Source organism: Somniosus microcephalus, chromosome 1 (assembly GCF_052327205.1).
Source record: "Somniosus microcephalus isolate GS21.2 chromosome 1, FLI_Smic_1.0, whole genome shotgun sequence".
NCBI lineage: Eukaryota > Metazoa > Chordata > Chondrichthyes > Squaliformes > Somniosidae > Somniosus > Somniosus microcephalus.
In genome coordinates, this window is record NC_140987.1 from 32,581,880 (window position 1) to 32,608,717 (window position 26,838).

General features: G+C 44.8%; 1 protein-coding gene across 2 annotated transcripts; it reads left to right on the top strand.

Annotated features, from left to right (window-relative positions):
* On the top strand, positions 1-26,316 carry sap30l (sap30-like). 2 transcript variants are annotated; one of them, XM_085977653.1, is made up of 4 exons: positions 7-893; positions 5,985-6,110; positions 14,001-14,099; positions 25,248-26,316. In XM_085977653.1, exons 1-4 carry the CDS (start codon positions 708-710, stop codon positions 25,368-25,370), a joined length of 534 nt encoding a protein of 177 aa, XP_085833779.1. In that variant the 5' UTR covers positions 7-707; the 3' UTR covers positions 25,371-26,316. The 2 variants fall into 2 exon arrangements, with proteins under 2 accessions (XP_085833786.1, XP_085833779.1); XM_085977660.1 differs by lacking the exon at positions 14,001-14,099 and having other exon boundaries at positions 1-893.
* Positions 26,317-26,838: the final 522 nt, after the last annotated feature.

Consider the following 26,838-nt stretch of genomic DNA (forward strand, 5'->3'; position numbering starts at 1 on the left):
CTAGCACTGTAACGATCGCTGGGCCATTATTTCCTGATTCCAATTTGGAACTCTGGGGCAATGTAGCGATCGCGGGGCCATTATTTCCTGGTTCCAATTTGGAACGCTGATACATGGCAACAGCTGTTGGGCAGAGGCAACCTGGGCACTGCAGTCAGAGCTTGCCTGCCTGCAGCGGGCGGACCTCCTGCAATTTAATATTTGTTGTGTGTATGTTTTTATTTCCCTCCCCCATTTTTTGTGTTGAGAGAAAGAAAACGTGTGCAATACGTTTATTTATCCACCAGCTCGAGGTTTGTATTGTCCAAGGCTGAATGAAAACACTTTAATCCCGCTAGCTAATTTTTGTGCTGCTCTTTCTCCTCCTCCTCCTCTTCCCTCCTCTTATTTTTTCTTCTACAAAGACGCCGCAAGAAGGCGAAGAATTGTTCTAAAGGGCTTTGCACGGCCATTGTGAGCTGGTTGAGAGAGTTACATTTTTTTTTGCGGGGGGGACGTTTAAAAAACCCCGAAATTAAAACCCACTGCGAAAGTTGCAACATGAGTTCTTTAACCCGCTGTTAAAGAGACACTTTCTGCCATATTGAATTCTTTTTTTAAAAGAGTTTTTTTGTTGTTGTGGAACTGGGAGTACTGCCACCGGTCTCGAACCTACACACACACGCTGAGTTGAGAGACCCGTTCTCTGAAGCGGGGTTTGAGGAAAGATGAACGGTTTCAGTACAGAAGAAGACAGCCGGGATGGCGGCGCCGGGGCTCCGGGTTTTGGCCACATTTGTTGCCTGGTTGATGATGGGGAGAGGTGCAACCGCCCTGCCGGCAACGCCAGCTTCAGCAAGAGGATCCAGAAAAGTATTTCACAGAAGAAACTCAAGCTGGAAACCGACAAGAACGTAAGTGTTGAGTTTTATTATTACTTTTTTTATAAATCCCCTGCAATTTTCAGCTTCTGCAAAAGTAACCAAAGTAATATTGTAAATAAAGCGGGGAGGCGATGAACAATTTCCAGTATCTGCAATTCAGCAATTATACTGGATGTGCAACGAGACTGTCATGAGGTCGATCAGAGGCCTGAAATGTAGTGAATTTCAATACCCTGTAACGACTTAACCTGGCAACAGAGAATCTTTAAAAAAAAATTAAAGCATCAGATTTTTAGTTCTGTTTATCCGACAGCCTGGTTTTAGAGGACCGGCATTTTTACTCGCTTACTGCTCGTGTTAAACTGGCCTAAATTGTACGTCTAGTGTGACCTACAGTTTAACATTGGGGAATCTGTGGCCACAGAGCCGTCCTGGTTGAGTCAAGTAGTCGCCCAGGCAGCAATGTTGGTAAATGCTCAGCCCAGTTTTGGGGATACCGAGCCGCAACAGATCGGGATAGCTCCAGCATCCATTCTTGGATTTGTGCTGCTTTAAGCTGGTATCACCGAGGGAGGTAGTAAGAGGGGTATACAACTGGCCTCAGTGACGTGCTTAGTAAAAGGAAAATCAGCCAGGGTCTGGATGCACCAGTGGCCTAGATGGGACGTGCCTGTGTTATGAGCATCGAGCCAGGTATATATTTTGGCATGTGTTGCCCTCGTGGTCAAATAGCCCGCTGACACACAGTCTAAGGCTCACACATGATGGATTGCCACCTGTTTGAGGTACTTGAGCTGAATGAGGCTTATGGAACCGCATGCCGACTGTGAGTTGGTGCAGTACAGAGAGGCGAGGAAGGGGCTAAACTGCATCGCAAGGGATGTTAAAGCAGAGTGATTCCTACAGGATATTAAGAAATAATTTTAAAAAGAAAGAACTTGCAGTTATGCATTTCTATAGCGCCTATCCTCACCTCGGGACGTCCCAAAGCATTTTACAGCCACTGAAGTACTTTTGAAGTGCAGTCGCTGTTTATGTGGGAAATGTGGCGGCCAATTTGCGCACAGCAAGGTTCCACAGAGGACAATGACCGGATAATTTGTTTGTGTGATGTTGATTGAGGGATAAATATCGGTCGGGACACCGGGTAGAACGTCCCTGCTCTTCCAATAGTGCCGTGGAATCTTTTACGACCACCCGAGAGGCCAGATGGGGCCTCGGTTTAACGGCGGCCGACTGCAGTGATATTCAGTCTCTGGAGTGGGACTGTGAAGTCACAACCTTCTGACTCGGAGGCGAGAGTGCTACCCACTGAGCCACGGCTGACACCTTACTGAATCACCGGCTCGGCGGCTGTATTTGAGTGATGAGGTATGATTTTTTTTGTGACATTGCCACGTGTGCCCAGTGAGTGGCATGACGTGCTGGGTTTTTGGAACGGTGCGGGAAAGGAGATCATTCTTTTCCTCGCTCTCCTGAAGATGCTGACTTGAGCTGGCATCTTCTTCCGTCGGCAGCGAGAGCCCTTTGGAAGCTTACTCTGAGGGCAGTTTCTGACGCGGGAGTCGGGCTAGTCAGTGCGGGCAAGCTATTTGATCATGAGGGTGTCGCAGCCAAACCTTGACCTGTCTGAACTATTGCACTTATATAGTGATCAGGAATGCGAGTTCTGCCTAGTGTTTTCCCACCTCTCGAGAATATGGTTGTTCTAGAATCTTGAAGCACCCAAGCCTCTGGTGAACTATGAGTACTATCCAGTTAGTCCCTTTTCCCCCAGTGCCCTGTAAATGTTGGTCGTGGCCAGTTTTATCACCACAAGTGTTTCCCCTACCAGAGATCAACTAACACTCAGAGCAGGGATCATAGAAGATAGGAGCAGGAGTAGGCCATTCGGCCCCTCCAGCCTGCTCCGCCATTTAATGAGATCATGGCTGATCATCCAAATTCAGTACCCTGTCCCTGCTTTCTCCCCATATCCCTTGATCCCTTTAGCCTTAAGAAATATATCTAACTCCTTCTTGAACTTATTTAATGAATTGGCCTCAACTGCCCTGTGTGGCAGAGAATTCCACAGGTTCACCACTCTCTGGGTGAAGAAATTCCTCCTCATCTCTGTCCTAAATGGCTTACCCCTTATCCTTAGACTGTGACCCCTGGTTCTGGACTCCCCTGCCATTGGGAAATCCTTCCTGCATCTAGTCTGTCTGGTCCTGTTAGAGTCAAACTTGGAAACTTCCTGCTCTGTTGAGTTCAGTACTTGCCCAGCCGCTACCTGACAGGGAAGCTCTGTGACATTTCTAGACAATCGCAGGGGGGAATTTCCATTGTAAAATTCTGTGCTGTAAGTTTCTAGTATTCAGAACAGTCAGGTATTGTCAACTACAGTATTTGGCATCAGTGACCGTCTGGGACAGCAGCTTAATTACTATCAGTGTTGACTTCTTGAACTGTGCAGTACCTCAAGACCAACTTCTGCTTCACGAGGACTAGATTCAGCAGCAGATCTGTTCGGGATCAGAGGGCATCCCATTTTTTGTTACACTGCGGTGTTTACTATACTGAGTAATATTTGGAGGAACAAGCAACACTGAACATGAGCTGTTTGCCTATGGAACTGATGTGTAAAGGATAGAAGGAAAAATTGGACATCTCTCGCAGATATTTCTGTGATTGCTCACAGAACAGAACTGGCAGCAAACGCCTCTACCTGTAGTGTTGTCGCTGTACTTGTTCTGTGTTCAGCTCCCACTCACAGTGCTTGCTTGTGATTATTCCAATTCCTCCGTGGCTTCACCCCTCCCCACCTCTGTAATCTCCTCCAGCCCTACAACCCTCTGCACTCCTCCAGTTCTGGCCTCTTGTGCATCCCCGATTTCTTTCGTCTGACCATTGGCGGCCGTGACTTCAGCTGCCTGGGTCCTAAGCTCTGAAATACCCTCCCTAAACCGCTCTACCTCGCTCTCCTCCTTTAACACGCTCCCTACAACCTACCTCTTCGGCCTAAGCTTTTGGTCACCTGTCCTAATATCTCCTTATGTGGCTCGGTGTCAAATTTTGTCTGAGAACGCTCCTGTGAAGCCCCCTTGGGACGGTAAAGGTGTTATATAAATGCAAGTTGTTGTGATTCTGTGGCCAAGTAGAAACCAAATCACAGCTACAGCGTTGCAAGTATCGTCGGCAAGCACCAGTACAATTGACATCACAGTGAGTAGGATTGGCAAATACTGTACGTGATGATAATGACTAGAGCAACATTTGAGCTCCAGTCCCTGGAGTGGGACTTGAACCCACAACCGTCTGACTCAGACGAGAGTGCTACCCACTGAGCCAAGGCTGACACCTCTGTGTGTGGGGAGTCTTGGCTTTCAATTGTGTGGCACACTACTTGTCATTTACTGTTTTTTTTAAAAAGGAGAAGAACTTCTGGTTTATGACCTAAAAGTTTTATCATTTTGTTTTTGAAATTTTGAACGATTCCGTCCTTAAACTTCCACTTCAGGTTTGTTGCCTAGCCTCAATTTCGTTCCACACATCAGTTGAAAAGTTCATGAAAATACTTAAGCTATGTTGTTTGCTCTCTAATATTATTATCGACTGGTCCTGTACTTTTACCACGGGGCAATTGTCATTAGAATCATACAACACAGAAGGAGACCATTCGGCCCATTGTGCCTGTGCTAGCTCTCTGAAGCTACCATTAGCCCCTCGCCCCTGCTCTTTCCCCGTAGCCCACCCTGCAGATTTGTCCTTTAAGTATATATCCAATTCCCTTTTAAAAGTTACTATTGAATCTGCTTCCACCGCCCGTTCAGGCAGTGCATTCAGATCACAACAACTCGCTGTGTAAAAAAGAAATTGTCCTCATCTCGTCCCTGGTTCTTTTGCCAATTAACTTAAATCTGTCTCCCCTGGTTCCTGACCCTCCTGCCAGTCATCTCCATCACACATGTCCCATAGTCTATCACTGCGCAACCTCGCAAATCTATTTGGTACATGTGTCTTCATTCACAGTCTCCGGATACGGGGTGGGATATTTAGGACTGAGATGAGGAGAAATTTCTTCACTCAGAGGGTGGTGAACCTGTGGAATCCTCTACCACAGAAGGCTGTGGAGGCCAAGTCACTGAATATATTTAAGAAGGAGATAGATAGATTTCTAGACGCAAAAGGCATTGAGGGGTATGGGGAGAGAGCGGGAATATGGTATTGAGATAGAGGATCAGCCATGATCATATTGAATGGCGGAGCAGGCTCGAAGGGCCGAATGGCCTACTCCTCCTATTTTTCTATGTTTCTATTCTAAGCCCCTGTTAGTTATACTGCCAGAGATGTGGAAATCTTGTCCTCAGTGCCTTTACCTAATTGCTCTGATTTGCAAGATGTCAGGGGCCTCATTGAGGATCCACTGCTGATTTTAAGTCACAGTAGCAATGCCATTTCCAACAAAAGGCTGGACTCTCTGTGTGGTAGTGATAGATTCACATGGCAGCAGCGCCATCATCACCATCTGCGTGGGTTTCTCAATTTGGTTTGGCGATTCGAGCATTTCTGTTTCCCGATTTATGGAGTGTACACTTTTGTGCTGTAGGGACACAGCCCACTTACCTAAGTAGGTTGGCAAGAGCCACCCAAATGCATCCAGGAGTTTGAGTGGCTGGTTACGGCATTAGCTGCAGGGCTGTCTGAGTGGAAAGAATCCCAGTCCCCAAGGAAGGGCCTATCCCTCCAGGTCCCATCAATGAGCCCGGTTGCTTAGTGCTCTGGAGTGATGCTTGGCTGAGATATTTGATTACTGAGACTGCTGTGGAGAATTGCCAGACGTGTAATCTTGCAGTCAATTTAATTCCAAAGAGACTCGCCTACTTACCCCATCTCCTCTCTTTCTCCCGCCACCCAACCAGGATAGTCCCTAGTGGTCACGATACAGCTGACAGTTTTGAGTCCCGCTAGATAAAGAACAAGTATCGGGAACTCCTGCATTGTGAATTTGGGAAAACTGATGTTAATTCAAGTTCAAAATATCAATTCTGTCTCACTACATTTGCCCAACCACCACTCTGCAACGAGTTGATTACAGCGTATTGTAACTTGTGCTGTTTTTTCTTTACATTTATTTTCCAGGTCCGACATCTGTACATATGTGACTTTCACAAAAGTTTCATACAAAGTGTGCGAAATAAGAGAAAGAGAAAAGGTAGTGATGATGATGGGGGCGATTCACCAGACCACGATGCTGAATCCCCAGAGGTAAATGTGTCCAACACTGGTAGTTGGGGTGCTTTTTATGGGATTTTCGTCAAGTTTTAAAAAATGTACTTGTTTTTTGCTTCAAAATAGTGCTTTAAAATTTTATATTTGCAAATTCCCCACATCCAAATTTTCCAACCCCCCCTCAATACACTGATTCCTGGCTGGGTTGCTCTTCACGATCGGAGGTTTCCCTCTGGTACCTCATTTGGGTGGCTATCGTTCACGTGATGGCGAGCGTCTGCTCAATGCGGGGAGGCATCACGGCCAAGTCCAGCCACGTCCCCATTCGACGTGCGGGATGCACGCGTGCACATCTAACCAAGATTGCTGGATAAGTGATTGGGAACATGTGCACTGGCTGCTCTTCCCAACCTTTCTCTTAAACCAACAGCACCAAGGTCAGTTGTAGTGCCCCAGCTCGAATTGCACCCCTTACCAGGGCTGCCGTGGCCAATTGTATGCCAACTGCTGCCCCCATTGAGTGGCGAACACAGCACGGATCACGGCTTGAAACTGGGCCTGTGCTGATCTGAATGATTCAGCGACTCGTTGGGTATGCCATGTGAAAGACCTTATTTGCAAATTTTCTCTCAGCCTTTTCCCTCCAGATTTCCCACATAAGGGCTTTACTGAATAATTTATTAGTAAACTTCCTGCAGTCACATTTGATGCAATGGAAAGGAACAGCGCCTCACCATGTGATCTGTTTTGATCTCGAGAAGGAGATGAGAAAGGTGGTATATGATATGTTGACTATTTGTGGCATTAATGCTATCGTCCAAAGACTGTTTTTGAAAATACTTGAAGTACACCGTTTGATTTATATTTTAACACCTACATTTGTCACTTTTTCACTTTATCCGTCTGTTTTATTTTAAAAGAACTCTCACTATCACAAATAGAATGAACCTTATTCTGATGTATCTGGTCCATCTTCCATCACCTTGATAAGGACAAACATTTCTTTTTAAACCTAGCTGTCGGGATACCCATTAGAAATAAGTCAAAATACAATTTTATCATCTTGTATATTCAGACTTTCCTTTTAGAATTCTCCCTCTTAAAGAAAGAACTTGCATTTATATAGCGCCTTTCATGACCTCCGGACATCCCAAAGTGCTTTACGGCCGATGAAGTACTTTTTGAAGTGTAGTCGCTGTTGTAATGTAGGAAACGCGGCAGCCAATTTGCACACAGCAAGCTCCCACAAACAGCATTGTGATAATTGTAATGTATATATAATGTATATACCTTAAGGGAGAGAACTACTTTTTACAGCTCCTGTATACTGTAGTACCGGCAGTGACCACACCTGTATATAAACCCTGAGTAGTGATCTGTACAGTTAGTTCTAGAGTAACCCTCATTCAGTAAACACCTGTTGAATCGTTCCCTGCAGTCTGTTGTCTGATTATTGAAGGACACAACATTAAGATACACAGACATAACAGTGGCGACGAGGCAGATTCGAACCTACCTGCAACTCTGCATCACCTCCCAGGGATTCGCTCCTGGAGAACAGTGGAAGAAGGTCGAGTCCAGAAGCACGGGCGTTGACCACGGGCAACCGCCCAGTCATCCAGCGGAGATTTGAGCATCGCAGGGGAGGCTGTCGAGAGCCAGGCTTGGCTTTCCAGTCACGGTGGTCCAGCGAAACGGGCTGGCAACAGGTACTGCGCAGACCCTTCCCAGACAGCGGCGGGCTAGAGCCCGACCGAGCGGCACAGAAAAAGGCCAAGCAGCGTCGACGGGGGAGAGAGAGGGGGCAGGGCGCAGCCGGTGTTCAGGACCGAGCGGCGTCAACGGGGGAGAGAGGCGCGCAGGAAAACGCGAGGCGCTGCCATTGCCACGAGGACTGCAGAGAGCGGCGTTGGCAGCAGCGCAGGAGCAGCGCATGAAACCCATAGGGCGTCGCCATTTGCCACGAGGACCACGAGAGCGGCGTTGGCAGCAGCGCGGGAGACGCCATTTTAAGCCGCAGCGGGGAAGAAAGGAAAGCGCGGCAGACGCCATTTTAAGCCAGTCTAACCACACCCAAAAATGCCGAAGAGTGGCAGTATCACAGCGTTCGACAATGAAGTCGAAGATTGGACGACATATACTGCAAGGCGAATGAAGTGCCAGATGACAAGAAAGCGCTGGTGTTGTTGAATTCAATGGGTGCAAAAACGTATGGCTTACTACGAAACCTAGTAACCCCAGAGAAGCCAGTAGAAAAGGATTTTGAAAACCGTGTCAATCCTACAGGACCACTTAAACCCCACACTGCTGCTGATAGCAGAAAGATTTAAGTTTCACAAAAGGAACCAGCATAAAGATGAAAGTAATGCTGAGTATTTAACAGAACTGTGCAAGCTATCGAAACACTGCCAGTTTGGAACGGGACTAGCAGATATTTTAAGGGACAAGTTTGTGTGTGGGCTTCAAAGTGAAGAAGCCGTTTCTGGGTTCCTATCAGAAAAGGATCTTACGCTGGACAAGGCTTTCAGCATTGCAGTATCACATGAAGCAGCAGCATGGGGCGCTGCAGCGATACAACGGAGACTGCAAGAATATGGCACAAATGAAATGTCATACGGAACAGTGAAGTGCTATCGCTGCGGCAGAACAACACACAACCATAACGATTGTTGGTTCAAGGACAAAGTGTGCAGACAGTGTGGAAAAGTAGGACACATAGCAAGAGTCTGCAGGTCGGGAAAGAAAACCAGCAGCAAGAAATCTCCACAGGAGAAGTACAAGAAGGTACATATGGTGACGGAGAGTAGTTCAGACGAACAGAAGAGTGATACAGACTCCGGAAGCAAGGAGCTGGGTTGTCTGAAACTACATAATGTGATCAAAACGGAGGATCACCAAACTATCTGGGTCACGCTCAAGATAGCAGGAGTCCAAGTGTAAATGGAATTGGACACAGGATCAGCCCTAACAGTCATAAACCGAAGGGACTACAAGCGGCTATTCTCACATATACCCTTGAGAGATACAAAGATTGTCATGAAGACGTACATGGGGCAAAAAGTCTACCCCAAAGGAAAAATAAGGGTGAACGTTATATATAACGGCAAGGAACCACCAAAAATGGACCTATATGTATTGCCAGATGGAGGACCACCACTACTAGGGCGTGAATGGATCTGGAAGATACAGCTAGATACAAGCACTGACTGTAGAAGCCAAAAAGGATGACGGCGTCACACCTGGACGACTATCAAAAATGCTAACTGACGCACAAGAAGTGTTCCAGGAGGGACTCAGAACACTAAAAGGCATAACAGCGATGATTAAAATAGAGGAAAATGCAAGCCCAAAGTTTTTAAGGCCAGACCGGTACCTTATGCGACCGCCCAGCCGTCGAAGCAGAGCTGGAATGTTTGGAACGTTCAGGAGTACTGTCCAAAGTGGACTGGAGCAAGTGGGCTACACCCATCGTTCCTGTAATGAAGAGGTCGTTGAGTAATACGCCTGGGGAACCAAAGAAGGTTCGCATCTGTGGGGACTTTAAGGTGACAGTGAACCCAGTCCTTCACACTGTACAATATCCGCTTCTGCGGATTGAAGATATTTTCGCCTCGCTATCTGGAGGGAAACGCTTCACTAAGATTGATCTGGCCCAGGCGTACCTGCAAATGGAGGTAGAAGAAGCCTCGAAACAGTACCTCACGATCAACACTCATAAAGGTCTCTGCCAATACAACCGGCTGGTGTTCGGGGTAGCATCAGCTCCGGCTATTTGGCAAAGGGCAATGGAACAAGCCCTGCAAGGGATTTCAGGAACCCAGTGTTATTTGGACGACATCCTGGTCACGGGTGAAAATGACAGTGATCACCTCGCCAACCTGGAGCAGGTGCTCACTAGATTGAAGGAATATGGGCTCCGAGCTAATCGCCACAAATGCGAGTTTTTCCAGAAGCAGATCTCGTATTGTGGCCACGTTATTGATGAAGAGGGGTTACATAAGACCCCTGAAAAGATTGAGGCAGTAGTCAAGGCTCCAGCACCGGAAAATGTGTCACAACTGAGGTCGTTCCTCGGGCTGGTGAACTACTACCATAAGTTCTTGCCGAATTTGTCTACCGTACTACACCCACTGAACACCCTACTGCAAACGGGGGTACCATGGAAGTGGAGTGACGAATGTAAACGAGCTTTCCAGAAGAGCAAAGCATTGATCACATTAGAAGAGGTGTTGGCTCATTTCAACCCAGCACTACCAATTCGGTTGGTGTGTGATGCATCACCCTATGGCATTGGAGCGGTGCTGTCGCACAAATTCCCAGACGGCTCGGAGAGGCCAGTAGCCTTTGCATCTTGGTCACTAACCTCAGCCGAGCGTAACTACGCCCAGATTGACAGGGTGGCCCTCATCTCCATGGCAACGGGTGCATATTGATTTTGCTGGTCCATTCATGGACTCAATGTTTTTAATAGCCGTGGATACGCACTCGAAATGGCCTGAGGTGATCAAAATGTCCTCCACCACCACGGAGAAAACTATTGCAGTCCTACGGACCATTTTTGCTAGGAACGGCTTGCCAGAGCAGATTTGCTCTGATAACGGACCACAGTTTGTGTCCGAAGAGTTTCGAAGATTTATGAAAAGGAATGGGGTAAGGCATTACACATCCGCCCCGTATCATCCAGCCACAAATGGATTGGCTGAGAGGTTCGTACAAACCTTTAAAAAAGCAGTAAAGGCCATGTGCGATGACGACATTCCACTGCAGCATAAGGTGGACAATTTCCTGTTAGCCTACAGAAATGCGACACATGCAGTCACCAACCAGGCCCCGGCCATGATGTTCTTTAACCGAAGGTTGAGATATCGTCTGGATTTGCTCAGACCAAATGTACGAAGAGATGTTGAGAGTAAGCAATTCCAGCACATCAATGAGAAGCCGACAAGGAGCTTCAATGTAGGGCAACCAGTCTTGGCCTGCGACTACCGAACAGAGAAATGACAACCAGGAACGATATGCACACGGCAGGGGCCACTAATGTACACAGTGGATGTTGGGGAGAACATTGTGAGACGCCATGCTGACCAGATCCTAGAGTCACAGGAACGAGTCAACCCCATGTCTCGGCCATACGTACCTGGTGAGGAACCCGACGTACAGGTCGCATCTACCTCAGAAACAATAGCATTGGAAGCTGATGAATCAACTGACGACAGGGTGCTAGAATCGCCTCCGTGCCAAGAGCGAGACACTCGGGAAAGGCGTTATCCAGAAAGAATCAGGAAGCCTCCCCAGAGACTGAATATATGAATGGACTATTTTCATATAACATTGTATATTAAAAATGTTAATTGTTAAATGAGTATTATGGTACTGTTAATCTAAAAGGGGAGGAATTGTAATGTATGTAATGTGTATATATACCTTAAGGGAGAGAACTACTTTTTACAGCTCCCGTATACTGTAGTACCGGCAGTGACCACACCTGTATATAAACCCTGAGTAGTGATCTGTATAGTTAGTACTAGAGTAACCCTCATTCAGTAAACACCTGTTGAATTGTTCCCTGCAGTCTGTTGTCTGATTATTGAAGGACACAACATTAAGATACACGGACATAACAATAATGACCAGATAATCTGTTTTAGTGACGTGACGTTGTGGAATAAATATTGTCCCCGAACACTGGAACGAACTCCCCTGCTCCTCTTCAAAATAGTGCCATGGGATCTTTTACATCCACCTGAGAGGGAAGACCCATGAAAGCGTATACTAGCATGAGTCAGTGCCTCTCTGGGAGAATCATTGTTGCTAAGTGGTAGCACTCTTGCCTGAGTCAGAAGGTTGTGGGTTCAAGTCCCACTCCAGAGAGTCGAGCACAAAAATCAAGGTTGACACTCCAGTGCACTACTGAGGGAGTGCTGCACTGTCGGAGGTGCCGTCTATCGGATGAGACGTTAAACCGAGGCCCTATCAGGTGACGCTATTTTGAAGGGGAACAGTAGAGTTCTCCTCGGTGTCCTGGCCAATATTTATCCCTCAACTAACATTGCTAAAAAGACAGATTATCTGGTCATTATCACATTGCTGTTTGTGGGACCTTGCTGTGCGCAAATTGGCGGCCACATTACAGCAGTGACTACACTTGCATTGTTTGCCGTTTTGCGCTTTGGGACGTACCGAGGTAGTGAAAGTTACTATATAAATGCCACGTCTTACTTTCTTTGCAGTAATTCAGTAGCACTCCAGAACTGCTCAATAGCTGTATATGGCACTGCGATACCATGGCCAGAAGGATGTGTGGTTTAGTACTGGGAACAGAATTGTTCCTTTTGACTGGGTGCTCATGGTTTCCATATTTGACCCAACCTGATACTTGTGTGCCTTGAAGTCAAAAAAAATTAATGATTCATGTTTCCCACTCCTTGTGACTGTCCAGAGGTGCGTTGGTGTGGGGGGACCTTGGGTGAGGATGTGTCCGAGCTGTTTGAATGCTCTCCTTCCTCGTGCTCGGATAGTCTGATGGCGATCACTGCCCTGTCGGGGCTTGGAAGAGAAAATGGCCACTTTTTGCAACCTATTGGAGGGGCAGCTGTGCTCATGCACCTAAACCCAGCAGGAGTTGCCGTGGTGGGCAAATAATTAAAAGGGGAGGGACCCTCTGATAGACTGTTCATGAGTGTGTGCAGAATCATCGAATCTTACAGCACAGAGGCCATTTGGCCCATCGTGCTCTTTGAAAGAGCTGTCCGATTAGACCCTTGCCTCTGCTGTCTCCCCAAAGCCGTGCAAATGTTTCTTTTTCCAAGTGTATAAGTGGATAAATATTGTAATTGAGTAAGATTTCCTACTAGCACTCTTCTATCTGATGTATTTGTAAGATCTTAATGATCTCTGAGTTCTTGGACAAGACACCAATAGGCAGCAGCCAGTATGTTTGAGCAATAGATCAAGATTTATTAAGCATACAGCATATTTAATATTAGGCGATAGTTTTAACGAGTAGTTCGCAGCCCTAGATCTCTGGAACCTCTCGGACACAGATGACGTCGTCTTCAGTCTGTTCCTTTGTCCTCGCAGTACGTCTGTGTGAAGTTGTTCTTTGGGTATCGAGGTTTTAACCCTTTTCTTATCAAAAGTTGGTTTGGCCAGCGTCCATATATGGTCTTTAACAAAATCACCTTTTTTAATTGGTTCTAATGGTCAAAATACCATTGTCACTCGGACTAAGGTAGCATCCCGCCTTTCCAGTACTTTTCCACCAACTTTGCCATGTTCAGTGTTATCTTGTTTATAGTTTTGTTAAGCGAATTCTAAGTTCTATACAGCATTATAATATGTTATTTAATGATTTAACCTTCACTCGCAGTCTGTGGCTGGTTGTTATCAAAACTTGGTCAAAACTGCTTTTGACTGTGCAGCTACATTTTGAACAAGTTTTCTAGTTACCCAGGAGTAATTATGGGTAATATTATTTGGTCAATGGCTACACTTGAAGTTCTACATATATGATTCTCGTCTACTAAATATCTTTAAATATCAGCCTTTCGTACAAGTGTTCACCAGTACACGGACTTCGCGCACGACCAGAAGCAGCATTTTCTGTGTGGCCACTTCCAAGCCTGTGCTCTGTAACGTCCTGATGCAACGTGTCTATGGTTGCGACCTTGTGATGGGAGATGTCGCAAGCCTGCGGCTCCGTTCAGGCCTGTAGATGTTTGCAGATGGGAGAATTGGAGGAAGTCTTGTGCATCTCCATAAGCTTTTACTTTTTTCTTCAATTTACGCATCCTGAAATAATCTTCCCCCTCACTCATACCGTCGGTCGTCAGTTCTGTATTTTGAGATTATTTCTCAGTTTGTGTTTTATGATCTCCAACTTGATTTGGCCAAAAGATGCTCAACTTTTTTTTATTTCATTTTTAGGTTGATCTGTTTCAATTGCAAGTAAATACACTGAGGCGTTATAAGAGACACTTCAAACTACAGACCAGACCCGGACTAAATAAAGCTCAGCTAGCTGAGGTATTATACATCCTTGGTGATGTTTTTGTTTCCATAGTATTTATTTGCCCGTGTTAGGCAATGATAGCAAAATAAGCCAACTGCAGAGTGGGTGATGCTAGTAAAGAAAGACTTGCATTTGTATAGCGCTTTTCATGACCTCAGGAGGTTTACAGCCAGTGAAGTACTTTTGAAGCGTAGTCGCTGTTGTAATGTAGGAAACGCAGCAGCCAGTTTGCGCACAGCAAGCTCCCACAAACAGCAATGTGATAATGACCAGATAATCTGTTTTAGGCGTTGATTGAGGGATAAATATTGCCCCAGGACACCAAGGATAACTCCCCTGCTCCTCTTCGAAATAGCGCCATGGGATCTTTTATGTCCACCTGAGAGGACAGACGGGGCCTCAGTTTAACGTCTCATCCGAAAGGTGGCACCCCTGACAGTGCAGCGCCCCCTCAGCACTGCACTTGAATGTCAGCCTGGATTTTTGTGCTCCAGTCTCAGAGTGGGACTTGAACCCAGTGTTCCACCTAATTTTTTGGGGGGGTGCGCGGCCCCTTTTAAGAGGTTGTGCGGCCCACTCAGTTTTGCGCTTACGCGAAACTTAACATTGAAAAAGCCGATCCCGGACTTCACGGGACTGGCAAACAACTGCGCAGCCCCACAGCTTAAAGGGAGCGTCGCTTGAACCCACAAGCGAGCGTGCTGCCAACTGAGCCACAGCTGACACTCTAGATATAGATATAGATGCTGAATTGCGAATAGGGTGCTGCAAAGTTACGTTAGTAAAACCTCCCACTTCCCAAGTCCGCAATTTGGGTTTTAAAATATAACTTTTTAGCATATCTTACTCAGCTGGAAAAAAAAATAAGGCTACATATGGTGACACCACAAGTCCTGGCCAGAATGGAGATGATTGGGTAATTGCCCCGTCAATCTGCTGTAAGTGACTGGGATTGATTTTATGCGCACAATTTGTCATATGTAACTATCCTCCACTCACTGCATTTTGCTGGGGAAATAACCCTGCTTTTATCGGGAGACTTTGCTGCAGTTTCGGTCACGAGTTCTGTTTGCCGTAGTTGGTGTAGACACTGTTGAGTAAATAGACTTTGTGCTGTCAGTTCCTGCCCTGCCTCCAACTCATTGGCTGACACAGTGGTGTCACTACTCACTCTGGGGTGGGGGGTGTGGGTAATATTTATACCTAACTGGGTGAAAAAGGCTACAAAAATGAATGGGGGTGGATGGTGAGAGTCTACTGGCAACATTTAGTTTTTTCTTGGGTATTGCAAATCCAAGGCATGTATGAACTGCAATGGTAGTGATTGGGGTGGTATGATAGAATTTTAAAATATAGACTACATGTGACCAATGAAGTGAAGGATGAGAAAAGGCCATTCGGCCAATCATAGAACTGGAGAAATTTACTAACCTTTGTGTCTGTGCTAGTTCTTTGCTACGGCAATCTAGAACTAATCCCTGTCTGTTTCACATACTTAACCATTTTTTTCCTTGAAAGGTGCAGTGTTGTCTCCTCGGCCACTCCTTGTGGCAAAGCATTCCCTGCTTCAACAAAACTCGGCATAAAGAAATTATTCCTAATCGCTCTTCTCATTCTCTTCATAACCATTTTAAATTGGTCACTGTTAAATCTCCTCTTCGTCTCCCCAGCTCCAGTGTTGGTAATCTCGAGTCTCTCGTTACTAATACGTTCCCATCCCTGGTGTTATCCTGATGTATCTGTGCTGAATCTCTATGGTTTTAATGGCCCAGAAATTCGGGTCGGGGGCTTCCCGCGGGTGCAAGCCTCCAACCTGCACTTACCTAGCGCGCCGGCCGTTGAGCTGTGGGCCTGCGTGGGATTCCGATCCTGGGCCTGCTCCAGCTGCCGGTACGCAGTGCTTGCGTATCCCAGGGGCGCAGTTAGTTCGAAGCGTCCCCTGGGATCACGTGGGCCATGGAGAGCCAATGGTAGCAGGGAATCTGTATTCATAGATTTGACAGGAAGACCTGTCAAATCTAGGAATACAATTTAACCCAAAACATAACTAAAACTTCAAATAAATTTTTAAAAAATCACATTTTTAAAATAACTATAAATTACATAAATTTAAATTATTGTTTAAAATAGTTATTTTTTGAGAAAATTAATTACAGTTTCTAATGGGGCTAAAAATAAACTTACCTTTCTTTAAAGTATTTAAAAATAATAAACCTGTGGAAAAAATGTTTTAATTTAACTTAATTCACCACTTACCTTGTTAAAAGCAGGCCTTGCGACTGCTTTTTATAAGCGCAGCTGCTGGAGACTTAGCCTCCCGGAGAAACCTGCAAAAAAAAACGAAAGTTCCAGGCGCACGCGCTGCCTCTCCGGCGCACGCCTTCAACCTGTGAGCCCCTTCCTTTAAGGGAACGGAAGTTCCGGTTTCCCGTGCATGCACGAAACCGGCACTTTCGTTGGGCCTACGCGTGAGTACCCAGCACGTACTCACCCGTGGGGACCCGAAGTTTTGGCCCATTAATATCCTTTCTATACTGGGGCACCCAAAACTGCACAGTGCTGTAACTGCGGCCTAACCATTGCTCTGTGTAAATTTTCTAACCTTGGTGCTCTTGATTTTTCTTATTTGTTCTCTGGATGTGGGTGACACTGGCAAGAGCACACTTTATTGTTTATTCCTAGTTGTCCTGATGTGGTGGTGGGCTGTTTTCTTGAAGCCTTGCTGTTCTTGTGGTGATGATGCTCCCCCAATAATAAATAGGGAATTCCAGGATTTTGATGCAGTGGCAATGACGGAAGGGTGATGCATGCTCAACGCAGGATGGCGCGTGACTTGGCGGTAATAGTGTTCCATGAAATTTTGTGCTCTTGACCTTCAGCGATGGTGCTCGCGGGGCTCGGAGGTGCTGTCAAGTAACCTTGTGCCTTGTAGCTAGTGGGGGAAATCAGAAATGATGATGCTGTTGAAAGTCAGGGGAGGCGGCTGAGCTTTTAACCTTTTGGAGACTGCCACTGCCCGGCACTTATCTGGTGTAAATGTTACTGCCACTTGTCGGCCCAAGCCTACATGTTGCCCAGATCCCAGTGGCACGGGCTGTTTAGTTATCGGAGAAGTTATGAATGGAGCTGAATATTCGAATCATCATCGGCCCTGACCTTGTGACAGAGGGAAAGCCATCGATGAAGCAGCTGAAGATGGTTGGGCCAAGGGTGTTGCCCCGAGAAACTCCAGCAATTTCCAGGGGTTGCGTTGCTTGGCTTTGATTAATCGCAACTCTTCCTGTTTATCGTGTAATTCCAGCCACTGGAAGGTTTCCCCACTTGACCACAACAACAAATTGCATTTATATAGCGCCTTTAACACCCCAAGGCGCTTCACAGGAGCGTTATCAAACAAACTTTGACACACGAGCTATTGGGACGTGCTCAAAAGATTGGTCAAAGAGGTAGGTTTTAAGGAGCGTCTTGAAGGAAGAGGGAGCGGCGGAGAGGTTTCGGAAGGGAATTCCAGAGCTTGGGGCTTAAGCAGCTGAAGGCATGGCCGCCTATAGTGGAGCGATTAAAATTGGGCATGTGCAAAAAACAGAACAAAACAGAGGAGTGCAGAGATCTGAGGGTTGTGGGGCTGGAGGGAGGTTACAGTGATGGGGAGGGGTGAGGGGGTGAGGCCATGGAGGGATTTGAAAACAAGGATGAGAATTTTAAAATCGAGGCGTTACCAGACCAGGAGCCAATGTAGGTCAGAGAGCACAGGGGTGATGGTGGAACGGAACTTGCCGTGAGTTCGGATACAGGCAGCAGAGTTTTGGACGAGTTCAAGTTTACAGAGGGTGCAAGATGGGAGGTCAGCCCGGAGAGCGTTGGAATAGTCGAGTCTCGAAGTAACAAAGCCACGAATGAGGGTTTCAGCAGCGGATGGAATGAGGCAGGGGTGGAGTCGGGCGCTGTTACGGAGGTTGAAATAGGTGGTCTTGGTGATGAAGACAAAATGGGGTCGGCAGCTCAGCTTGGGGTCAAATTGGACACCAAAGTTGTGAACAGTCTGGTTTAGCCTCAGATAGTTGCCAGAGAGAGGGATGGTGTCGGTGGCTAGGGAATGGAGTTTGTGTGGGGGTGGGGTGGGGGGAACCGAAGTCAATAGCTTCGGTCTTCCTAATATTTAATTGACCTCTATTGTCCTCGGTTTTGCTAGGGTTCCTTAGTACCATACTTGGTTGAATGCTTCCTTGATGTCAAGGGCAGTTACACTTGCTTCTTGTTCTCAGAGTCCCTATTTACAAAACCCACAATGTTATTGGCCTTTTTTTAATGCTTTTATATACCTGCACTTTAAAGAAGTTATGGATTAGTTTCCCAAGGGGTCACTGTTCATACACACCCTGCGGAGTCTTTTCATTCAATGTATACTTACATTCCTTCTTTTTCCTCCTAAAATGTATTACTTCACACTTCTCCACATTAAATTGTATCCTCCCACCTATGCTGATTTCCTAACAAGCCTGTGTCTTCATGAGGTCTGCCACTCCGATTGTCAGCAAAGCTTCATGTGTTTCCTGGGCCCGAGTCCAAACCATTTCTCTAGCAGCAATAAAACCGATTAACAGGTCATTTATCCCATTCCTATTTTTGAGACCTTGCTACTTGCAAATTGGCTGTTGTGTTGCCTCCATAACCACCTTGATTGGACTTCAAGAGTTGTTCATTGGCAGTGAAGGCACGACATCAATGTAAGATCTTCTTTCTTGACGGTGCTTTGGTCGAGCTTATAGAATATTAGTGGTAGAATCCAGGGCTGTGTACTAATCCTTTTATTAAAAAAAAAAGCTTTTATTACTCGCAACAGTCGTTCTCAAAGTCATCTGGTTGCTCCAGACTCTGATCGTAGGCCAAGTTAGCAGATTGGTTTGTTTCAAACGGGGTGGGGATGGGCTATCTGCTCCACTTCCATACAAGCATAGTCCACCGGTCCTTGGAACCGCTTCATCGTTACTTCGGTTTGTGCTTCGCTACCTGATCTTTAAGGAGATTATTCTGGGGCTTTTGTATTTCTCCGATCTGATCCTTGGGCCTGGCAATGGTTACGTGATACCTTGACTGTGATTATTTTGGGGAAAAAACCCCCAGAATATTAAAATTTCAAGGCACCGTCTCTGCCTGAGTGGAGTGAGAGTAATGATCAATTTCTATCCTCCCAAAGTTGGTGAAGCACATTGTAAATAGTTAATTTTTTAGGTGCTGGAGAGAGACCCTCTTGAACTTGGTTATAGATGGGGCAGGACATGTGCAGCAAATCCTGCAAATGTTTATGCTGCCTGGGTATTGTGTAGTTTGCAGCCCAAGTACCACAATTTTGCATTAAAATATTCTGAAGGAGGTGAAAATGTTTCTCCCCCCCCCCCCCCCCCCCCCCCTGCCCCTTGAATGATGACAAATCACTTGACCTAGTTATGGCTTATTTGAAAAGGAATGCTTCTGTTAGCTCCTCAAAATATCAGGCTTTGAGGTTAAGGCCTTTGTGTTGGTAAAACTGATCATCTTCTATCCAATGACCGGAGGAAAGCACAGGTTCAGGAAAGGGAGTGTGTGACTGTTGAGGAGACGGGCAGCTGGGATTTAGGAGAGGTTGAGAAGGAGGTTCCGCAGACACTGGTCCTGTCCCCAACAGGTACAATGTACTCGCTACCTGTGAAGACAAGGAGAAAGACTGCAGGGAGGACAGCCACAATGCAGACATGGCTACAGAAAAATCAGGACTGGGAATTAAACATTGTAGGGTATAACATATTTAGAAAAGATAGGGAGGGGAAAAGGGGAGGTGGAGTAGTTGTACTTATTAGGGATAACATAATGGTAGTAGAAAAAAGTGATGCAGATATCAGCAAGAAAAAAATAGAATCCATATGGATAGAGATAGTAAAAGATAATAAAGGATCAATCGCACTAATAGGCGTAGTCTACAAACCACCTAATAGTTGAAGGGAGGTGGAGGAAGAAATATGCGGAGAAATTAGAGAAATTAGTAAAAAACATAGAATAATAATCATGGGGGATTTCAACCACCCTGATATTAATTGGACAGAAAAGGTAGGTAAAGAGGATAAGGGAATGGAGTTCCTACAATGTGTACAGGACTCCTTTCTAACCCAATATGTAAAAAAACCCAACAAGGGAGGATTCTCTATCGGATCTAGTAATGGGGAATGAACCAGAGCAGATAAGAGAAGTAAAGGTTGGGGAACATATAGGTAATAGTGACCATAATATAATATGCTTTAAGATGATAATTGAGAATGACATAAGTATGACGAAAACCACATTAATAGATTGGAGAAAAGTTGATTTTGAAGGGCTGAGAATAGAAATTGGGGTGGGGGGGAAATGAGCAATGATGTAGAACAGCAATGGGAACATTTAAAATGGTGTTCAACAGAGTGCAGGAAAAATATATTCCGCTAAAAGGCAAGAACAAACTCAACAATAATGAGACTCCATGGCTGAATAAAGCCATAAGAGAACAATTGAGGGTAACGAAAGAGGCATACATACACAGCAGGGGGAGTGCATGATAAGAGAGAATACGAAAAGATTAGGAGAGAAGTCAAAAAAAACAATTAGGGAGGCAAAGAGGAACTATGAAATTAAATTATCAAGGAACATAAAAAATAGTAAAATATTTTATAGGTATATCAATAAAAATAAAGGTTGGGATGGGAATAGGACCATTAAGGGATAGTCAGGATAATACCAAAGGTAACGATAGAGAGATGGCAGAAATATTAAATTATTTTGCTTCAGTATTTACCAGAGAGATGGAACAGGTGGGCATGACATTGGATGATGAAATTAGTAATGAGATAAGTGCATTTAAATTTTAAAAAATGGGATATATTAAATAAAATAATCAAACTCAAAGAGGATAAAACCCCTGGTCTGGATGGATTGCATCCAGAATTTTAAAACTATCTAGGGAAGAGATAGCAGAGGCATTACTACGCATATTTAATAATTCGTTAGAAAAAGGTGTAGTGCCAGAGGACTGGCAGATAGCTAACGTAATACCGATATTTAAGAAGGGGGATAGGACATGTCTAGGTAATTCTAGACCAGTCAGCTTAACATCAGTGGTAGGAAAAATAATGAAATCCCTACTAAAGGAGAAAATAGAAGAACATCTAGAAACCAAAAACATAGTAATGAATAGTCAGCATGGATTTCAAAAGGGAAAGTCTTGCTTGACCAACCTTATTGAATTTTTTGAAGAGGTAACAGAGAGAGTAGACAAGGGTAATGCAGTAGATGTAATTTATCTAGATTTTCAAAAGGCCTTCGATAAGGTACCCCATAATAGACTGATGAACAAGGTCAGAGAATGCGGAGTCAGGGGACAAGTAGCAGAATGGATAGCTAGCTGGCTTCAAGGCAGAGAGCAGGAGTAAAGGGCAGCTATTCACAGTGGCAGAAGGTGGGTAGTGGTGTTCCACAAGGGTCAGTGCTGGGACCACTGCTGTTCACAATTTACATTAACGATTTAGACTTGGGAATCAAAAACTCAATTTCTAAATTTGCAGATGACACCAAATTTGTCGGGGGGGGGGGGGGATAGACAATACTGAAGAGGACTGCAACAAGTTACAAGAGGACATTAATAAACTTGCAGAATGGGCATATAATTGGCAAATGAAGTTCAACACAGCTAAATGTGAGGTATTACATTTTGGTAGGAAGAATAGGGAGGCCATATCACTAGGAGGGTGCGAGTCGAAGTGGGGTAGAGGAACAAAGGGATCTCGGAGTACAAATACACAAATCACTAAAAGTTGCGACTCAGGTTAGCAAGGCCATAAAAAAAGCAAACCAAGCACTAGGGATAGAATTGCAAAGTAGGGAAGTTATGCTCAACCTGTATCGAACCTTGGTTAGACCACACTTCGAGTACTGTGTACAGTTCTGGTCGCCATATTATAAAAAAAATATAGAGGCTCTGGAGGGTGCAGAGAAGATTTACAAGGATGATGCATGAAATGCGGGGGTATACATATTAGGAAAGGATGAACAGGCTGGGTCTCTTTTCTCTTGAATAGAGAAGGCTGAAGGGTGCCCTAATAGAGATCTTTAAAATTATGAATAATTTTGATAGAGTGGATACAGAGAGAATGTTTCCACTTGTGGGGAAGAGCGAAACTAGAGGCCATCAATATAAGATAGTCACCAAGAAATCCAATAGGGAATTCAGAAGAAACTTCTTTACCCAGAGTGGTGAGAATGTGGAACTCGCTACCATAGGGAGTGGTTGAAGTGAAAAGTGTAGATGCATTTAAGGGGAGGCTAGACAAGCACATGAGGGAGAAGGGAATAGAGGGTTATGCTGATAGATTTTGATGAGGAAAGACAGGAGGAGGCTCGTGTACTGTATGTATCCTATGTAATCCATATCTGGTGTATGTAAAGATAAATAGCCCTTTTCCTTACATCTGTTACCAGTGTATACACTAAAAGCCTGGTGTGTTTTTTTTACCAACTTCACTAGAGGTAGTGTTTTTCCTCTTGTCAAATGCTGGTTTATTTTTTTTAAGTTATGTTCTGGCTGTGTTGCTCACAGGCAGGAACGTTTTAACGATGCGTTGCCAGTTCTAATCCAATTGTTGCATGTGCCGTCTTGGTCAGTGAAACTTCTTGAAGTATGTTCAAGCTAAATTGCTAAATCGCTGATGTATCAGCCGTGGCTCAGTGGGTAGCACTCTCACCTCTGAGTCAGAAGGTTGTGGGCTCCAGTCCCACACCAATAACTTGAGCACAATAATCTAGGCTGACACTCCCAGTGCAGTACTGAGGGAGTGCTGCACTGTCGGAGGCGCTGATAAACCGAGGCCCCGTCTGCCCTGTCAGGTGGATGTAACGGATCCCATGGCAATATTTTGAAGAACAGCGGGAAAGTTCTCCTCGGTGTCCTGGCTAATATTTATCTCTCAACTAAAATCACTAAAACAGCTTATCTGGTCATTATCGCATTTTTGTTTGTGGGACCATTCTGACATTACAACAGTGACTACACTTCAAAAATACTTCATTGGCTGTAAAGTGTTTTTGGATGTCTGAGATTGTGAAATGCGCTTTATATAAATGCTAGTCTTTAAGTTGCTCCCTTTTTGTTCACCCACCCCTCACTTTCCGCCCTTTTCCCGTATTGAGTTCTGAGTGCCAACAGCACTGCAAGCCCCCATTCTTTGTGTATGAGCCTAGACAATGAGTGTCGGTGGACTATTTGCCTTTTCTTTTAATTGATTTTTGGGATGTGGGCATTGCTGGCAAGGCTGGCATTTATTCCCCAATCCTCCGTTGCTTTTGAGAAAGTGGTGGTGGACCGTCTTCTTGAACTGCTACATGGTAGCACTTTGATATAATGGAGCGACCTGCCAGGCCACGTCAGAGTCCAGTTAAGAGTCGATCACAGTGTGGGACTTGAGTCACATATAGGGCCAGAGTGGGTAAGGACGGCAGGTTCCCTTCCCTAGTGAGCTGATTGGGTTTCTACGACATGGTCACTTTTAATGGTACCAGATTTTTTATAAACTGCTGTGATGTGATTTGCATTCTTATTCTCTGGATTACTGGTCAACTATAATTATAACCACTACACTACTGACTTTGAGATTCAGAGTTGAGACTGCTCCTACCCTCATCATCTGATGTCCACACACATCACTATCCAGGGACCCCTGCTGGAAATTAGATGTGCAGTACACTGATTATTTTTTTCTCCCCTCCCTAGCATCGACTAGCTGAGACCAGCTCTCGTGTCCTCGTGGTCAACCTTGCTGTGAACTAATTCAGCACAGTCCAAGGTTCAAATGTGAGACCTTCATGGTCTGTGGGGCTCAGCATCACACCATATAGTTATTTTTATATTCGATCCTGGGCTGTGGGTGTTGCTGGCAAGGTCAGCATTTATTGCCCATCCCTAGTTGCCCTTGAAAAGGTGGTGGTGAGCCGCCTTCTTGAACCGCTGCAGTCCATGTGGTGAAGGTACTCCCACAGTGCTGTTAAAGGGGGGGGGCGGAAAAAGAGTACCAGGATTTTGACCCAGCGACGATGAAGGAACGACGATATACTTCCAAGTCAGGATGGTGTGTGACTTGGAGGTGATGGTGTTCTCATGCGCCTGCTGCCCTTGTCCTTCTAGGTGGAAGAGGTCGTGGGTTTGGGAGGTGCTGTCGAAAAATGGTGCAGTTACCCATAATCTTGTATGCTTTACAATGCCTCTACTTGATAACTCGAGTGATTGATTTAACCACCTGCAACATAGATTTATGCAAGTTTTGTGAATATCTTTCTCGTTTTCTTTTAAATGCTAAGGTGTGGGTTCTACCTTCCTGTTGGTGACGATACATTATGGTTCAGAGCTTTCCATACATTAGCTTACACAATTGCCCAGTCCTGAAGGCTCGGCGGCCTCATTTTTGGATGTGTCCTGAAGATGTGTGAATTTCTTGCCTGGTTTCCGGGAGACTGCCCTGATACTTTTTGAACGCAACTTTCAATTGATCGTTTTGTTTTAACAAGATACCTTTTGAACTTAAGTTGCCACCACAAAGGGAGGTGAACCATACAACCCAGGCTGGTAGTCTTGTTTCTTGAGTTTTTTTTAACAGCCTCTTCGTGCTGCTATATATGCTCTGGGAGCTGGTGGAGACCAGTCTCACGGAAAGCTTTTCCTCACAGATGTGTGATACAAGTTATGACAATTACTCAAGACTTCAATTGTTTTAAAAGAGGCACCGAGTCTAAATGGAATGTGGGTTTTAATCTTGCTTTCATTGATCTTGCTTAATAAATTTGATTCATACTTTTTCAGTTAAGTCTTACGATCTGTTAGTATGTTATGTGCAGCCAGAGATTTGAGTGCACGGTGAGATCCAGTACAATTTTCAGTACATACATAATTTAAAAAAAAAAAAAAAAAACCCCAGAGTATTAATTGATCATGCACAACAGGTCGGGTTTAGGTTCACTGGGAGCAAAGATTTGTCTATGAAAGCAGAGTTACGTGTTGGGCATGGGAGGGAAGTATCTGAAGTGAGCGTGACATGCAGCACCAACTTCTAATGAAAATGCCTAAATAAATTCAATTTTTTTTTAAAATAACACTTTTTTTCCTCCCCCAGACAATCAGTCGTCATTTTAGGACCATTCCAGTCAATGAAAAGGAAACGCTAGCCTATTTTATCTACATGGTGAAGAACGACAAAATCAGACATGATCAGAAACCTGACAGCAGCATTCACTGAAACAAACATTAACTGTTTTTATTGATCACACGATCACGCAGTGACGGGAGTTCCACTTCTAAAGTTAGTTCTACTTAAGCATTTTAATCTTTAAAAGCATCAGCTGAAATTGGCATAACATAAAAAAAAAATTCATTTTGCAATTATGATTCCCAATCTCAGTTTTAATGTCTAGAATATGTTGTTATAGTTAACTGAGAGCTACAAAAAAGACAGATTCCCTTCATGTATTTTTTTTGATGTAAAATGAGGCCAAGTTCTCAAAGAGAAATTGATGCTTTGAAACGGTGCTTTTTTTTTTTAAGGAGTTTTCCCGGAGCCGGAGATCTCCTCACTCTTTTGGGTTGTTTTTTTTGTCCCTTCCTATTGGAAGCCACCTGGCTCTGATTGATTCAGTTCCTCCCCGCACGCAGAAGATGGGCAATGTTGCAGAGCGCAGGAATTCAGCTCTGCGTCGCAGTAAGGTCGTGGCAACTGGGTTTTTTTTTTACTTGGCTGTAATGGGAATTCGTCGCAAGAAAACCCGACTCTGGAAAAAGAAGGCACGTGATTGAGAAGTTTGTAGTGCTTATTAATCCATTTTTTTTGTACTGTTTAAAAAAAAAAAAAAAAACAAAAAAAAAAAAACATTTATCGTAGTTGGAGGTGAAATGCTGTCCTGTCTGCAATATGGTGATCGATTGTAAAGTTTGAACTTTTTGTGCACTGGGATTCTCTTAAGATTGATTACAGTGTTAATTTTTTCCCCCTGTGCACATAAATACACAATGTACTGTACAATGACACTGTCAGAATTTTTGTAATATTTACACTTGTCAGCTTCGGTGGGATTTGGGGGGGGGGGGGGGGTGGGTGTGGTTGCAGAGGTATAGGTTTGTTACTACTGTACCTTACGGGCTACTTAAGACATGATTGTTAATTTTGCATTAAACAGATGTGCACACATTCTCTGCTTTTTGTTATTTGGCAAGCTCAGGAAATGTTAGTAATTGTCAAAGTTGAATTCAAAGCATTCATTCAACGTTGGTGCATTTAGAGCCATTTTTCCCCCTCTAAAGTGACTAAAGACAAAGGAGATTTAAAAAAAATAATAATGGGGACTGCTGGAAGTGCACAGCAAGCTCCAAAAGGGAAAGTTCAGCTAACATTTCAGATTTAACCTTCAGCAGTAGGTGCGTGGTCAGGTTGGGTAAGTGCCTTTCGTAGGACACAAGAGGACAAGTCTTTTACGTGCCCCAGCAGATCAACTCTGTGACAATTTTAACAAGACCTCAATGTACCATTTTGCAATGGATCAAGGAAAAAGTAAGGAAATTGTCCCCTCTCCTCAAGGCAGACTTGTGTTCGGAGTACAGTTTCACAGGAGCTGGAAGCCCTCTTGATATTTTGCCATTAGCCCTCCTTCTGTTGTGAGCCAAACTAATGAGTGTTGACAGGCCAACTGTAGTGGTCCTATTGCTGCCCTGAG

Bases quoted from the DNA above. Each gene is read 5' to 3' on its own strand.
- sap30l (XM_085977653.1), top strand. From the start codon at position 708: ATGAACGGTTTCAGTACAGAAGAAGACAGCCGGGATGGCGGCGCCGGG. The intron at 6,111-14,000 runs GTAAATGTGTCC...TTTCATTTTTAG, and splicing joins ACGATGCTGAATCCCCAGAG to GTTGATCTGTTTCAATTGCA. The intron at 14,100-25,247 runs GTATTATACATC...TTCCTCCCCCAG, and splicing joins ATAAAGCTCAGCTAGCTGAG to ACAATCAGTCGTCATTTTAG.